Source organism: Oenanthe melanoleuca, chromosome 1 (assembly GCF_029582105.1).
Source record: "Oenanthe melanoleuca isolate GR-GAL-2019-014 chromosome 1, OMel1.0, whole genome shotgun sequence".
Taxonomy (NCBI): domain Eukaryota; kingdom Metazoa; phylum Chordata; class Aves; order Passeriformes; family Muscicapidae; genus Oenanthe; species Oenanthe melanoleuca.
The window spans coordinates 9,627,109-9,645,238 of NC_079333.1; the positions used below are offsets into that span (position 1 = coordinate 9,627,109).

Genomic DNA, 18,130 nt, shown 5'->3' on the forward strand with positions numbered 1-18,130 from the left:
TTTCATAGCTCCTCTCTGAGGTAAGATAGAGATCTCAGAAAAAAAGGTAAAAAGTATCTGCTTAATTTTGATGTTCAACCTGAACATCACAAAACTGACAACTTTTTTTTGAGAGGTTGGGGGCGTTGGGTGTAAATGAAGTTTTAATTTTGTGTGCTCAAAGCTCAGCTTCCATTAATTCAACTGCTGACAAAAAAAGTGTTCACCACTTTTACAAATTGGAATATCAGTCAGAAAATGAGGAACACAAAACCACCTGTTAGTAATTATGTAAATGAGTGACAGCATCACACAGGAATTCCTTATTAGCAGGGAAACCTATTGGCAGGGGAAAACACATTTTGTCAGCAGAAGAATAGACATGCTCAAGAATCTATAGCACTTTTCCAGATGACAGAGATAAAAGCATGTCTAATAGGCAAAGATTCTTCTCCCCAAGCTATTGCTTTTGTCCTATTCCTTTTGCTGCCCTGGATCTGCAGATTGCAGCAATGTTTGGGCAAGTAAATTCATTTCTAGCCTCTCTGCTTATATTGAAATCTTTATAATTTCCCTTTTCAAGTCTATGTACAAGCCATATCAAGCTGCTGACTGTTTCCTTAGTAATTTTATCTTTTTTTTTTTTAGTCCAGAATGATCAATTTTCACACCTGGAACCCAGCAAGTTCACAAGTCCAATTCCCCTTCCAACTATCCAGCCCTTCTTCATACCTCACAGCAAATGGACTTTTCTCCACTGGGTGTTTGGTCTACACTTGAACAGCAGCTCCTTTTCCCCAAGTCACCGAAATACAGCCCATTCACAAACTTAACACGAGAAAAATAAGCTGAAGTATCCGAAGACCCTCCCAGGAGAGTGACAGCAGCAAGAACATTGTGCAGACACAGGAAAATGCTGCCCAGATCTACATTCATGGGTTCTCTGGTGTGTGAATAGGTGACTCTATTACTTTTTTTTTTTTTTAGGCAGGTATTTGTATTTGGCTAAATTTAGTGACTATCCTCTGGACAAGCCAAAAAAAAAAAAGTACATCTCTGGCACAGTGTAGCTATTCCAAACATATTTTAGGTACCTGATATCCAGTATGAGGCACCTGCACTTCTCAGGACAAAAAGCCTCCTCCATTCCTCTCAGTCCTGCCCAGTTCACTCCAATTATCCCCTTTGCCTCTAAGCTGCAAGAACTTCAACACTCTGAGAGAAGAGTCAATTATTTTGTCCATTAAATTTAATTTTGTCAACTAAAATCAATTTTCCAGTTAGGCATGAAAAATTTTGGATAAAGCCATTTTAATTTGATAAATTTATTAAAACTGGACAAAGAAAAAAAATCCTAATGCTAAGCAATGTACTTGGCCTATCTGTAACTATGTGAATCTGGATCAGAATATTTTAAGGACACTTTCTGCAAGTTTTTAACAGCATCTTTTTCACAACTTCTTTCCTAAGAAGAGCTTAGACCAACTCCTGCTCTCAGCTCACACACAATACTCCATTTCAGTATTTTTTTTTTTTTTTCAAGACTTGATCTAAGACATGAACTAAGAAATTCAGATCCAGATCAGTACTCTAATTAGTGATTTAGAGGCCCTGGTTCATCCCCATTGAATTTAAACAACTCTGACTTCTGCACACAAAAATCATTTTAGACCAGGTTTAAAAAAGCTGTGTGTAAACTAAGCTAAGATATTAGAATGTGCATACTTATGATTTTGCTACTTGTGGCTGTAAATTCTCCTGTCCAGGAGATGAGAAAATAAATTCCTGTCTCATTTTGAGGAGAACCCAGCTGAGGAGAAAGTAAAGGGCCCTGAGGTCATTAGATAAATCACTGGATCCCACATCAAGGCAATTTAGGAGAAAACACATTTGTTTCATATCAGCTTCTAAAACTGTGTATTTTCAAAAACATCTAAGAAGTTGCTAGAAAATCAATAGCTATGAAAGGACAGAGCCCAGTTAGCAAGGCCATGCAAATACCAACAACTGCTGCTTCCATTTTTCCATCATCTCTGCATTTTGCACAGTGGGAATCAGAAAAGAACAAGTTCTCTCTCATGTTGTTTCCTGTATTTGTATCACTCAGAAAACCCCTTCAATATGTCCAATAGCTAATTATACAGCTATAAAGTGATCAGAGTGAATGCCATTGCCAATGCAATTAACATTCTTTATGTGAGATTAACTGGATTTGAGTCACCTGCATAACTTGCTTACAATGTTAATCTCTCAGGAGACAAAGTGCTGCTTGCCCAAGCATGCTAAATAAAGAAGGTTTCTTTGCACAGCCAGGTCAAATTTAGTTTCAGAGATAATCTTGGGGGGAAAAAAAATCTTTTTCATATTTTTTTCTTCTCAAACGGTTTGCTCATAAATAAAGCCTTGCAGTATAATTAAATATTGTTACACTATCAACAGCATCCAGAGCACAATATATTTCAGAAACAACAAGAAAGGGTGATAAATTAAAATCATAGGCATATATAAAAATTTTAATCTACCTATTTTATAAGCTTTCACTGAGTAAATAAAGTACCCACTTCCCTGACTTTCTCTGATGAATATTAAAAAATCTTCGAAGAGAACTATAAAACAGGTCATGGTTATATGTCATGTCAACCAGCCCTGCTATTACTAGGTTGACCTTTATAACTTCAGAATAACCTTTGCTTGCAGTTATAAAAGGGGACTATTAATGCAATCTGGACACACACCTACAATCTGTTGCAGTGCTTGAGGTATGTGCTGCAAGGAAACTACAGATCCGAGCCAGAAACAGCAAAATGCTTTCCTTGCTTTGGGTGCTGACACAAGTTAACCTCAGAGCTCAATTCTTCCCATATTTAACAATTGGTCTGAGTATCACAGTCTATTAGAGAGACTCAAATGACCTTCAGATGTATTACTGCCCTTTCCCTGTTCCTCAAAAAGTTAGACAGCTGTATATGTGGCCTCAATCTAATTAACATGATCCTAACTACCTTAATATATTTTCTCTGCTGAGGCAACTGCTAGAGTGAAGGATTTGATGGTCCTTATAATGTAGAGCCTCAATCTGATTTAGAATTGTTCTTGTTTTCTCTGTCTTTGCTGGATAGAAGAATTCATCTTTCTAAAATGTTTTTGTGCTCTAAAAAGAGTACTGAAACACAAATTAAAAGGCTTTGGGGAGGGATTTAATAGCAAATACTTACATTTAAATACTTTTTGCACTTTAGAGTTCTGATTTAAAGGGGAAAAAAGGAAACGTTAGATGGTTGGAAGTAAGTTTCACTTCAGAATGCTGTCAATAGCATAGATATTTCATTAAATGCAATGTGATCTGGAGGAAGTAAAACTCTCTGCCAAAAGAAGAGCATGTGAAAGAAGACAGGATATTATGATCTCACTAAAATTATCTATGTTGGCCAAATAAATGAAAATAGAATTGCAAAAGAAGGTGGTTATATATTTATAGATGTTCTTCTGCTTCACTTTTCCCTTTCTCATTTGAGAAATAAGCACTTGTGTAGACATCACAAACTCCTACACTCTAAGCAGCACCCAAGGCATGATGAGCTTGCACAGTAAAGGAACACCAACAAGAAGCAAATGCAGTAAAATGAATGTTATCAGTTGCTAGTGGTTTTCTCCTTTTATATACATCTACAGTCATGTTAATAACAGGTTTTACTGACTGTTACATACAGGCTTTGGGGACATAATCAGACAATTTTTTCAGAGCTGTATCGTTATCCTGTAACAACTTCTCAGTATCTGTAGGTAACAAACATTCTAAAGCTAAACTGGCTTTTTGCAAAGTGCCACAAGTAGACTGCAAGTGGAAAATACAGGGATTGGAAGAAAACCAGGAGGAGATTTGACCTGAAGGAAAAAATAAACACTGCTGATTTCTCTGTCTTGACCTACGAATATATACTTGGTTTTGGTAGATTTTTCCACGTGACTGGGAAAGCTTTTCAGGATACAATGGGTCAAGACTCTGGTAAGGTCTTCCACATAGGCAGAGCTCAAGAAAGTAAAATGGGGCACAATGTCTTCATTGAAGGGATTTTAGGGACTTTTTCTCTTCTAACACCATGTCATCATAGGATACTTTTTCTGAAACTAGGGTTTCTCTTTCAGCCTGACAATATCTACAGAACATCAAACACAAATACTTGCTCAAGCATCAGACAAAAATACCTCTTCATCCCACAGGACCTTATTAGCTGAAAAAAGGTTTCAGATACCAAAGATAAAATCAAAGATTAATCCAAAACAATCTTTAATATGTCCAAATTGACATATCTTTTAAAGATATTTTTGTACTCTTCTTACTCATGCTTTATATTCTTTTGAGGCTCTTCTATATATTTTTTTTTCCTCTGCTTGATGTTAGCCTCTTGAAGCTGATATACTAAGGCTTTCATTGATTTCACTGAGCTTTAGAATCAATATACAAGATATACCTTTGTACATTCTCTTCAAACATGCCATTTTAATGCAAAGGGAAATAAAAGAACATGAAACAGTTAATACAACTTGAAAACTTAGAACAGTGAAGTAGCATGACAAAATGATAAAGGTTATCTTAAGGAGTAATGTCTTCTCAATTTAATTTCTGGCTCCATATTATGTATTTACAAACAAAGCTTTCTTACAAATTGGAATTAAACTGTTTCTGTTTTGCATCTTGCTTTAATTCTGTTCAGCCAAGGGCTATGAGCCCAAACACAAGCAATGCAGCCTAATTTGTATCACTTACACTTCGGAAATTGGCCTTTAGAATAGTGTGCACACAATAATCAAGTCCCATGCTGCCTCTTTTTGTGAACATTAGGACTGAGGTTATTAACTTCCTTTAAAGTGCAACTTAAGGCCATGACAGACCCTGTCTTTCTGCTTTACTCCAAGATTACACACTGGAGTCTCATAAAGGCAAAAACTAGAAGTAAATACTAACAAAATGTAGGGCATCTTTGTCACTATTCGAAACACAGATTTGGATAGAACTGCTTATATGATCTTTATGGTATTTTACTGTGAAAGCATGCCAATTTTCTGCTAATAGAAGGATCATGACTTGGGAGCAAAACTAATGCAAACTGCATTGACACAACCAGTATACTGTTAAGAGTGCCTAAATGTTGAAAACAATGTTTCCTATGCAGATAAGCTTGGGAAAAAAAAAGTGAAAGTTCTACATCTATTATTCATAACTATCTCTCAGTAAAGGTTATTCAATGGATATTAGCCCAGTGGACATATTCTGCACACGAGAAAATTTTATTTTCTCCCCCTACTGCTTCCCAAGGTTCTTATGGCCCATTTTATTTTATTGTTTTTAAACTTAGGAAAAGTGTAATCTTTCAGGCTAGACTTCCATGCTGCTCCCCTTGGGCCACCAGTTCCCACCACACTGAGTCAGTTTTTCCAGAGGCAATGCCTCAAGCTAAATTTACTGTTCAGGGAGCCAGAGATCTGTCACAAGTCACATGCAGAAGTTAACTTCAGGTATTACAGAAAAACTTGCAAAGCCAAAAGTAACAAGTAGACGGTTTCTGGAAAGGTTTGAGAGCTAGTATGAAACTGTTCCTTTTCCTACATAATGTGTTTACTAAGGCTCCCTTCACACTGTTTGGAGAATTCTTATTTGGGAAGGGAATGAAGACATGACTGATCAGCTAATTAACACACGTTCCTTTTCAGAATCAGCACCAGCTATAGATTTGCCAGTCACATTAAAATTCTCTGAGTCTCCCACTTTATTTTGGAGTCCATTTTCAAAAATGTTCAAAGCGGTTAAAGTTTGGCACATGAATTGCATGTAAGTATTCCTAGTATATTTTTCATCAACATTTGCAGTATTCCCATGTTCCTCAGACCCATGAGTCATATCAGAGGAAGGCTGTGAACCCAACATATGATCCTGGTGGTTTTGCCTGTGTTCAGTGAAGCCAATTTGAACACACAGAGCCAATCTGACATTTCCCAGAGTCGCTGGATTTATTGGATTTGTGCTTAGAGTGATTGGACTGTCCAGTAGATACATTGCTTCCTGGAAACACCATGGGATAATGCTCTCCAGTCACTGTGCACATCCCTGCCCACACATGGGCTGCTGCCTGGAGCCCAGGAATGGAATATAACTGCTGGAAAGCCCAAGCAAGTCCCCTCCTTTTGTATGGAGAGGACCAGGGCTGCCCTGGACACTGAGCCCAGTGAACCAACAGAGAGCTTCAGGACCACAGGAGAGCCAAACCATCTTGTTAGACAGCAGGTCACAACCTGAGCACCTGCTTCCTGCATGCTACTCTTTCACAGCAAAAAGGAAGGTGGGGAGGTATCTGGGAATACCCAAATAGAATGGGAAATGTGGACAGGAAGATACTGCAGTAAGGAATTTTAAATACAATTTTCTTTAGGTGGTCTAACGCAATTAAGGATTAAAATATCTAATTTCATTTATTGCTGATTTTGTTTGGTATTCGCCAAATAGTTTTAGATTGTATTTTGCAAGTTGATTGCTATGATTATACCCTGCAAAAAAATCAGAATATTGTAATTGGCTATGTATTATTTTACATATCAAGACGAACCTAATATGTTTCGTAGCTCTGCAGGATATGAAATTACATGCACATTTCATCTTTCATTCCTACAGTTCAATGCTTTTTAACAAATTATTTTCTTAAGGATTTCTTAAGGCTTTGTAGTTTAGGACTGCAATCTGCTTGCTATCCACAGGGAGTATTACCAGAGATTAGCAGTACTTAAACTGATGAAGGAGATATGTCATGTCTCTTTTGCATCTGTATAAAGCCACAATTCTAACAGATTGGCTGCAAAGGTAATAATAATTTGACAGAGATCCTTTCTCTGTTTTTTTCTACAAGGTATAATAGTTCTGTCTTTAAAAGCCACACGTTTCCATGAATTCACAACAAGCCAGTAGGATTGGAAACCTTTTCAGTCTTGAAAAGCTGGAAAGCAGAATATCCTCATAAATTCATGGATCTTGCCTAGTAAAAATCTTTCTCTGCCTTTGTGAATCACATAATATACATATTCTTTTTAAGTGGATAAACAAATTTTGAATTGCACACACATGCAAACACAGAGATGGCAATATGAGTGACTGGGTTTTTCAGTGCACCATATTAGGCAGCAGGTGAAAAAATCTGGAGCATCTGCTTCACAAAGAGCCTTAGGATTTCTGAAGAGTCTTGTTTGGAATTTCAATACTGTATCAATATATCAAAGAGGTGCAGCAGGAGGGAACATTAACACCATTTCTCTCTCTTTTGTCAGCACAGACATGTTTTTCTTAGCAGCGAGGGTTTTTTCCTTATTGATCTTCCTTTGTTTGCTCAGAACCTCTTGACTAATTCCTACAAACCCATAACTGTAGGATAAATCACAGCATGATTTTGTTCTTATTTGCTTCTTATTCAGTTGTTAGCAGGATGAAATCCAGCTCTAGGTTGGTTAACTTTGTTCTTGCTCTGGACCCTAACCATGGGACAAGTGCTCCTAACAAACAACTTCTTGCCTTGCCCATCAGGTCTAGAAGCCCTTTCACACAGGAAGCTCATTCATTTTTACATCATTCACCAGCACCAAAAATCAAAATGCTGTCCTGGCTTACAGAAGGAAAAGCTGTTTCAGGTCCTCTTAAAAATGAATGCCAAAAGTTATCTCTGTATATTCAAAATTTTGATTTTGGAATTGTCTCCAATGATGTTCTACTCATCAAGTGAGGTTTTTTGTGCTTTCCTACAAAGGCTTGATTTCACAACCCCTTGGAAATACGGAATTATTTAAAAAGGCAATCCTGGACTAAATCTCTGGTAAACAGGCATTGTCAACTGTATTAAAAGTAGTTTAATTACACTTGGCCATTCTGTGAGGGAGAGCACTGTCCTGCAATAACATCTCTGGTTATGCACATCACTGTGGACCTCCAATCAGACTGAAACTATGCACTTAGAAGGAAAATGTTGAGCCACCATGGCTCCATCATTATAAACCTCAGCTTTTAAAACCTGATCTCCTTCAGAAGCTGTGAAATGTATCTTGAGCAGTACTGCTGTGTTTTGTTAACCTTGCTTTGTGTCATGTTTTGATGAGCCACCCAGAGTAATTCAGCCTACAACATTTTTAGGGAAAAAGCAATAAAGGCAGGGTGTCTTTACCAAAGACAGTCAGCTCTGCAGGGTCACTGTCACGCTCCCCCACCATGTTGGTCCCCACACAGGTGTACATCCCTGCATCACTTTTTCTGGTGTTGGAGATCATCAGCTTCCCACCACGGATCTGTTTCAAAACAAGGAACATTTTTTTAAATTCAGGTAAACAAAAAATGGAAAAGTGCTACCTTCTCAAGCTACAAGTTCCATAACCAACACATCCTAAACTTTTGCTGTAAATATATGTATAGTTTTAAAAATATATACTTAAATATTTTAATATCTTTAAGCTGTTCTAGAACACATTTTTATCCCACTGACTAATTTCAATTTGAAACTGATTTCAACTGCATTTCGTTTTGTTCCTTTGGCGTTCATTAAGTTCTTTACATTTCAAAGATTGCATTTCTTGCTGCCTTCTTGGCAACAGAGAGTAATTTTATTTCTTGCATGGTGATATGTAAAGCACTCTTGACATCTCTCTGAAAAAAAACAAAATTTGACTCAGTTTTATTTAGTTAATTTCATTTTACTGGTGTCTGAACAGTCTCCTTGATCACTAATAAATACAGATTTTCTCTTTTTGTTAAGGCAAACAGACTGAATCTGGCCCAAACTAGGAATTCACCTGACACTTAATATTTTCTTGGCTAGAAACGGTGCTTACGGAGTGAAAGAAGAGAGTAGTTGAAAGAAATGAAGTAAAAATGTGTGGCTTGAGAAGTCACAGTGTCAAAGGTTAGACAATGGGGTGCTCCAGAATAAACTGGGAATTTAACCAAAGAAACTTGAGAGTCAGGGAATGATAGCCAGTTCTCTGCAATTCTTTGCTCTTCTACTCTTGAGTAGACCCTAGCACAGTCAGTCTCATCCACAAATAGCAACAGCTCAGATTCTTTGGCTTAGAATAATTCCTTAGGCTTCCAGAGCCACTAACAAGCTTCCTGAGAGTACTTCCATGTTGAATAAGGTCAGCACTGAATCATTCCATATAACATAAAACTTTATTGGAGAAATATTAATGGTGAAAAGCTAAGCATTTAAAAATTAGGGAAGAAACATGTTCTCAACCCCTTAATTTATCCCATTTGCTTGCACAGGCCATGATTTATCTCTGATCAGTTGATAAGTTAAATATTTCTGCTGGATCCTTTTTCATTCAGTACAAGAAATGAACGGCCACAGAATTCAACCAGTGTTACTCATTTGCTCAACATTTATTCCTTTTCAGGAACCATAATTCTTTAGAGTATGACTTCAGCCTTCATTTAGGCACATCCAAATTGCTACAACTATAAAATCACTGGTATCGTTCTACGATGTTTTTTTCCAGGGATTATTTGTGCACCTCATAGATTTGAGAGAATTGACTTATAAACACCTCTGATATTCTCAGTCTGGAGGACTGAGATGTAGAAAAGGTAAAACCAAACTGGTCAAAGACTTCCTTCATCTAACTGGGCACCTTCTATGACTGAACCTCCAGTTCTAATGGTGAATCTCCATTACACTGGATTTACAAACCAACCCTCCAAAAAGCTCAAGCTGGAGAGCCAGACTAGGAGAACAAACAGCTCAGAGAGGCAAACTGCCAAGAATAACATCAAATCCATGGGAAAGGCTATAAAGCTGAGCAAGTTCTGCTGCACTCAGCTGTGGGCCCTGTGTCTACAGATAAAGAAGCACCTGAGCTGTACTCACACTGATGCGCTCCTCTCTGTCGTCAATCCGGACTTTATCTTTCTTCCAGTAGATGGTGGGCTCGGGGTGCCCTCGAGGGGGCTGGCACTCCAGGATTGCAGGCTCTCCAGCTGCCACCACCACATCTGTAGGGTTCTGGCGGAAGTCATCCCGCAGCACTAAAGCGATAAATGAAGGACAGAGGAAAAAAAATTAATAGAAGTGATGATATTGTAAGTGGGGTAAAAAAAAATGTAGAAACACATACTATTAAATAAATAAGCCTCAACTATTGTTAGATGATCACTTTGCTTCTTATATTACTGTAAAAGATCTCAAAAATTAAGCTGGGCAGATACGCCCTTCCGTCCAGTGGAGGCAGACTTCACATACAGGGCTTTTGTTTTCCTTTTTTTTTTTTTCCCAGATAAGAACATAGCTATGTATTTAAGTTACAAAAATGTGCAGCACCCATTACCCCTCTTAACCTTGACAGGATTACTTTTCATCATTACAAAAGCAGCACTGCAGGTTAGGTCCTTTTCACAACAGAAAACAACCTGCTGAATAGATATTCAGATATGCCTTCTCTGGGTCTCCAATTCCAGAACAAGCTCAGTAAAAAAGGGACAGTACTAATTCTGAATTGCAGAGCTACACTTTGGCTAAGGGCATTGCCATTATTACTGTTATTATTGTATTTCTAGCATATACATGCTAAAATGGTCACCAGTTCTAAAAGGTGTCAGAGAATTAAAACTGATAGTAATGTACTTCCAAAGTATTTATTTCTTCCTTCTATAATTTTAGTTCTAATAATTTTGCCACATTGACCAGCCCTATCCCATCGGAAAGAAAGAGCATTTAAATCATCAATCTGTTTGAGAATGAAATTAGGCAACACAGGGTGACTTCTTATATAAATTAACTTCTGTAAAGGATTAAGTCCAACTAGCTGGCTTCAGTGTGTTAGAATGATACCTACTTCATCCTTATTCTTCCATGTGTGTCCTAGTCTCTAGGTTAATTGACATTCTTATAAACATAAAACTGAAAATAGCTCTAGATGAGCTACTGAAATAGAATTTAGGGCATTGCCCCTCCTTGAATTTCAGCTACGCATGGCTTTCATTACAGCATTAAAACAGTTCTCGCCCTTAATGGAACCTGGGCCCTCTGAGAAATTAGAAAACACTGTATCCTAGTGAAGGGGCAAGTCAGGAAGAGTTCAGAAGAAATTGCTCAGTCTCATTTCATAAGCAGAGATAATTTACTGCTTTCGATGTTAATAAAACGTGCCCCATTTTAACATTTGGAACTGAATATTTTTCTCTTCTGTAATAAGCCAGAAGAAAAATATGATTAATACATATAAGAATTGGTCTCTGAATAGTCTGAGGTGAGTGGGCTGTATATATCTGGCACTTGAAATGACATGGAGGTAACTTTTATTGTTCTCCATTTCAGGATACACAGGTAGATCCCAGAGGAAAGAGGGAATTAATTGGAAGTTAATTCCTTTTCTAACACGCACACAAAAAAGAGTCACTATTTAGGTTTTGCTCTTGAAGCATAAAATAAAAGTGACAGGAGGCAGTTGGCAACAAATGCAGCTCTGGCAAGAACTTGTAGTCTTCTTAGGTGACACACCCAATAGACAACAAAAAACTCAATCCCCAAATATTTCTGAATAATACAAATCTTCTGATTCACAATAATCAAATTGACAGAAATGGAATTTATACAACTTCAAGATCAAGTGGAAGAAATAATTTATGCAATGCAGAGCACAAAATTAGTATGATAAAGATCATGGGCTGCTGACTATTGGCAGTATAACACTTTGCAAAGCCAAGAAAGTCAATATCATGGGAATGTCAGAGAAAGAACCAGAAAAAAAAGTCTTACAAAATCATGGTTTCTAGGAAAGCAGCTTCATATGTCTTTGTGATCCCCATGATACACAGGAAGAAAAAGTACTTCAAGACAATGCTATACCCACATTTGTATAAATGGCAAATAGATAAATATTAATTTCTGCTATTCTTACTACTACACACAAAATAAATATTATTTTTATTGGTTTGATTCTACTTATAATTACAGAACTTCAGTGTAAATCCATTAATGGAAAATCCCCAGAAAATCAGCAGATCCCACCACATAATGGCTTTATATTCCTGACTCCTAACTCTTGGCAGCAATATTAAGGAAAGCATTTTCCTTGAACATTTCACACTGCTGTATGAACCTGACAAACACAGTTTCTTGGAGTGAAACACAGCAAATTACATTAACTTTCTCTGAATCATCCCAGCAACTGTGTAAGGTTCCAATCAGCCTCAGAATATGAGGCTAAGAGGTGATTTGATTTTATCACATTCCTTTACCCAAAGTCTCACTGCAAAACTAGCTTGAATAGAAGACAAAATTGATGCTATAGGCTTTGCTTAATCTTGCTCTGTACCTCAGCACATACGTGAATCTTTAATAGATATATCTCACCATTTCCATCTAAAGAATTCTGTGTTTTGTAGGGAAAAAAAAGGTTGTAGAAAAAAGAAATAGGGAAAAAATAAAGCAGTGACAGAAAAGCAAAGATAAGAGAAAAACGCCTGAAATATAAATTAAAGTGAGAAAATAACTTCGCGAGGAAGAGGGGGAACACTAACTTTAGGGAGACAAAAAAGAAAAAGCCAGATAATGGAAGGGGAAAAAAAGAATAAAAGCAGAGAAAAAAAACAAGGTAAAGAGCAAAGGGCCCAGGCTGCCATTCCTGTGATTGAGTATTTTAATGCAATCTAACAACAATGAAATAAAGCGCAGATGTTAATCTGATCAGCCCAGTCATCCCAGAACATCCTCACCCCAAGAGAGAGGGAGCAGGGAAGAGGAGGGCAGAGCATGAGCTGGTGAGTTTGGCTGTCCTCCTGGAGTGGCACAGGAAGCCACAGAAGGAAGAACCATCAACTGGAAGTTGAGTTCACATGTATTAGCACAGTAAATGGAAAAGTTGCAGCACAGCTTAGTGCACTCACCATATCTAATGGTACAATCATCTGTGAAAACAGAAAAATGATTGAGAGCTGCAGAATATTCCTCAGCCAATTATCCACAATTGCTGGATACTTCCAAATAACTATTAGTGTGCCTGAGCAGACCACCCTCTCCACACAGGCAAAAAGCTTTTGTTCACTTGAGAAGCCAGCCATCCTCAGGGCCCTTTTGGCAGGGCACAAACACTAATGCTTTAAAAATTCAACACAAGTAGCACTGTGCTGCCATCAGCTTCCTCACCCTGTGTTCTTGCCTTGCTTTATTCCAATGTTACACACAGATCACTTGGTGCTTGCATGGGTGTTTGTTTCCCTACATTTTTGGGTGTTACCTGACATTCTTTACCATATGGCCCAAAGAAGTTCTGCAAGCCCCATCCCTGGAAGTGTTCAAGGCCAGTCGGGGTTAATCTCTGAGCAACCTGGTCTAGGAAAGGTGTCCCAGCCCATGGGATAGGGGGTGATCTTTAAGCCCCTTCCATGCCAAACCTTTCTGTGATTTTATGACCCAACAAGGGGTGCCAAAGGGGAAGGTGACCCCACACTGCATGGCAGCCCTGGGGCTGCTCCCCCTGCCAGCCCAGCAGGACAGACACCCCCACATTTCAAAAGGCAAAGCCTTGCAAGGGCAAAAGCTTCCAGATGGCCGAGCCTCACTGTCTGGAAAGGCACAGAGGGGCTGGAGAGCTGCAGAGAGCAGCTACAGCGCACACACAGCCCACAATGGCACCGAAAGTTAATTAAAGTTTGAGCGGCCTCTTTGTGGCTCAAACAAGCTGATGCTGCTCAAACAAGAGAGATGTCTGTGAGCAGCCAGGGCAGTCTTTGAGGCCATTTCCAGGTAGCCAGGAGTGTAACCAGGGAAAGGCACTGGGATAAACACGCGGAGCCGGCACCTGCCGGAGCGAGGGATGGGAGGAAAGGAGCCCTTAAAAAGGAGTCCCCGCTCCCAAGGCAGCTGCTAGCAGCACCTGCCAGCTTAGGCCCAAATCCAGGCCGTGGTCAAACTGATGCTCATAAACTCGGGGAATTACATGGAAACCGAATTAATTTCCTCGGCTGAGGTTCCAGCAATTTGTTTAAAGGAAGTGAAGATAAAGCCACGATGTTTATGGGGTAGGAGGGAAGGTGGCAGGGTCAAAATTATTCCAGACTAGATATCCATGCCTTAATCCTTCTTTCCAGCTTTCAGACCCTCAGAAAGAAAACATTTTTATAGGATTTACATTTACATGATGATTACAAATAACCATCTGTCTGCTTCCACTTTTTCAATCTGGTCCATGTCCCACGAGCCCCCAGCCTGTGGTCAGAGCAGCTAAGCTGGAAGGAAGAAGTGGATGCCCGTCAGGAGGCTTTGGGATAATTGCATTCTTCTCCCACCAGCGCTTCTCTCTCTACCTCCTCCCCCTCTGTGTGCACGGCGAACATCTGAAATTACCGGGGACAGGAGGGAGGGAAAGAGTATCTTTGTTGCCTTTTTCAATGAATTATAATGCCTTAAAACACAGCTACATCTGTTGTGCTGACTAGAGGGTATAAAGAGACATTGAGTAAATATTAATGCGCTTCTGTAACTTGGTCCCGGTAGTTCGTCCTCTCCTTCCTGCTCTGTTTTGTGCTTATCTCAGGATAATGTTATTCTCACATAAAGATTTTACACAGATATATCGGTGGTGGTTTGGTCACCTGCCACACCACAGGTAGGTCTCCCCTGATCCAAGGCACCTCCCCACAGGCATTTTCCTAAATCCCCATCTCTCTGCCACTGCTTTGGAACCTCCCTCCTCTGAATCACACTGATATGAACAATCGACATGAGTTACTAAGTCAAATAACTGCCCAGATGTCATGCAGTGGACAGATTAAAGGATTATTATACTTTAGGTAGCATATGGTGCAGGGAGGTATTTTAGATCTTGACTAATGTGTATGATCTGCTGAAATGGTCCCTGAGCAAGCCAGCACTACCTGCTGAAATAGGGTGACAGAAAAAAAACCCCAATGAGTCACAGACAACTTCCCTTGTGAAGAATAATAGACTGTTTGAAGATGCTGCTGCCTGACATCTTTTTTTCAGCAACAGTCTCTGACTCAATTTGTAAGGAAAATTGTAACAAAAACACACAACCTTGGCAATAGTCCTAAGCAAGACTCTCAGGGAGTTCTTGAGCTCCCTCTGCATGTGCAGAGGAAAAAGCAGCCAGGAAAAAGCTGCTACCTTTAAAAAAATATATATTATAAGGAGCACTTTTTCCTCCTGTTTTTCCCATCCTTTGCCTATCTCCTGATACTGATACTTCCTAGCAAAAAAAAAAAAAGTTATTTAATATAGCATGACTAAAAGATGCTCAGTAAAATGAAGCCCCAAGTCCATAAGAATAATTCTTAGAGATGTTAGGATATTTTTAAAGAGTCTAGTAGCTTCAGCAATGTTTGATTAGTAGGGTACCTGGAAATCAAAGTAATGATCAGCACGGAGATAGCTGCATCAAGAAACAACAGGAGGATTTCCCTCCTTGCCAATTCAGCAACTTTCTTTGCTTCATCCCTTTCTCTCACTCAGTATTTCATGTGCTTCTGAATTTAGCAACTTACCCAGTACTTACAGCTCAAGGTAGCCTGCCCTTTATTCTCAAGCCTCAGTAAAGACAAAAATGTGGAGGAAACCCTGACACGTCCTCTAAAACTTTTAACTGCTCATATACACAGATATAGATATACAAAAAATTATTATGAACATTAATGTCTAAATATAAAAGCGTTGCTTTTAAAGACAGAATGTATTAAACCAGGTAGACAGAGAAGTGGCAAGTAAGGAGACACTCTAAATGGAGTCAGTGGGAGATAACTGGCTTTTTTGCCTCTCCTCTAAATTGCAGTCTGAGGTGTACCCCAACTAGCTGACTGTACAAATGTCAGGAAAGAAGACAGACTTTTTTCCTTTTTTACTTACAGCACACACTGCCAGGACTCAGATTCTGAAATCTTTCTAGGCCAGTTAAGGGCACTGCCAACCAATTTTCCCTTTTGCACAATTACACAGGTATACAAGTGATAGTTACTTCAGACTTTAGTTCATGATTTCTTTCTTATTTTTTAAAGGCTGCTATTTGGGCTGAATTAAGCATGTGCAATACAGCCTGTATGTACTTACTGAAAAATTGTATAATCTCCTTGCCTTTCTTGTGATTCATTGTGATCACTTGAATGCAATCTGACATCTCCGTAATTTTTCCTTCTGAAAGATTTTATGTGACTACCAAATAGCATGAAAAGCGGAGATTTTTCTAATTTAGAACATAACATATTTATGTTTAAGCCTCCTGATTGAAAACGAAGTTCTATCACCTGTCTTCCTTGCAATGAATCCCCGATAACCTTCTCCCTTTTTTAAACTCCCACCTCCTTCCACCAGCAAATTCTGAATGCTGCAGTTAACAGTCAGCAATCTCATTACCCATCTGCTATAAATCTTCAAAAGCATCACTGTGTTTTGACAGTCAAGAAAGGCAAAGGGAAGCAATAAGCATAACCAAGTATTCTTTATGAATGCAAATATCCTGAAGACCACATTTAAGTAATTTCAGAAATCTAAAGCTATACAACGTAATATGTTGAAATTTTTTTTCTAGGATACAGAGCAGATTTCTTTTTTCTTATTCTTAAAGCATAATCAGTCTTGATGAATGCACTGCACAGATTGCTAATGTGAACAAGAGACACATTACTAGTTTTATTTCACTGAAACTGAAAGCCCAACTACTTGCTTAAAGTTCAGAGACTTTTTAGAAGAACCGATACCATAATTTTAGACAACAAACTTTTAAAAAGTGCATGGTCTGCTCTAAGTCTCCAAATTTAATAAGGATCAGACATTTAGAAGTTTAACTCAGATCTGAAGATAGCTTTTATATGACCTTCACTTTTAATGGTCTGCATATTCATGGGCATTACATAATTAAACAAATATAAGTAAATACTTAAGTAAATACATTACTTTTTTTTTTTTTTTTTTTTTTTTTTGCCAACTAATGTGATTATCAGATGTGGAAGCAAACACAGCTTAAGGAAACACTACATGAAAATTGAACTGACACTTTTTCTGTCACTTTTATGCCAGAATGTCTTCTTTTCAGCAGGACTATGGGACAAGTTTCACCAAAAGCACTAGAGGATCTTCAAATCCCATCATCTATGCTTCCCTCCCAACACTGCAGGAGGGATGACTGTGTTTAGGAAAAGCAGAAATCCTCCACAATGTCCGAGGCTAGTGTTATAAAAGGTTAGTTTGGACTTTGCCTGTTTGCCTTTGGTTGCCAACCAACTAAAAAATGAAACTTAAAAGAATTTTAAATATATTTTTTAAAAAAAGCAATGTCATCCAAAAAAACTCAGATGTAACTGATATACAAACAAAATTCTGGTGGGAGCTTCTCATCATGTGGTTTAGAAGAGCACAGAATAAACTGTGCTGTACATTTTGAGTCTGTGTGTACAGCAGAGAGATTCCCCAGAAAGTGCAGATTTAATTAGTGAGGTTCAGAAATGACAGTCTATTAACATGCAGGTTTGCTGTTGGGAGTACAAAAGTTGCACTGCAAGGAACCCGCAGCACTGTGTTCATCCAAATGAAAGCTACCTAGAGTTTGACACAAAATTGAGCAATTGCATTTTTTCTGTTTCCAAATTGAAGTTGGTTCTCTTACAACCACTTTCACCCCGTCAATGCCCTGGGCTTCCATTTTGAGCCCAGCCAAAATACCTAAAATGTACATGTGCCCTCAGTAAAACAAAGGAATAAGAGCAGCTGAGAATCATGAAAATGAATACAAATGAATGAATATTTCTTGTATGAGAAATATAGAATGTTACATGCTTCATTTAGCCAATATAATACAGACTGCAATCTCAGAGCTCCACTGAAGTGTGAATAGCCTCTAATAAACTTCTTGTGTACACATGCACAACACACACACAACAGCTGGGATGCTTTCCTGTCTTGGCAGGGGGCACTGCCACATTACTGCTATACTTCAGACACATTAGGCAAAGCATCAAACAAAACAGCCCTTGCCTAACATAGGAAACCTCTTCCATCCATCCTCCATTACTCCATGCCCAACCATGCTCCCTATCTGTTAATTATAAGCTACAACTAATCTATTCAATTTTTTGTGAACAGGATTTTTTTTTGTGCTCACTTCAGAAGTCAGGATTGGA

General features: G+C 38.5%; 1 protein-coding gene across 1 annotated transcript in view; it reads right to left on the reverse strand.

Annotated features, from left to right (window-relative positions):
- ROBO2 (roundabout guidance receptor 2) overlaps positions 1–18,130 on the reverse strand; it is a 428,840-nt gene that overhangs the window by 137,479 nt on the left and 273,231 nt on the right. Inside the window, exons 3-4 of the mRNA XM_056497313.1 lie at positions 9,873–10,030; positions 8,178–8,298 (exon numbers count right to left, since the gene is read on the reverse strand). Of these exons, the coding sequence (XP_056353288.1) occupies positions 8,178–8,298; positions 9,873–10,030 (279 nt within the window). The remainder of the gene's footprint in view (positions 1–8,177; positions 8,299–9,872; positions 10,031–18,130) is intronic.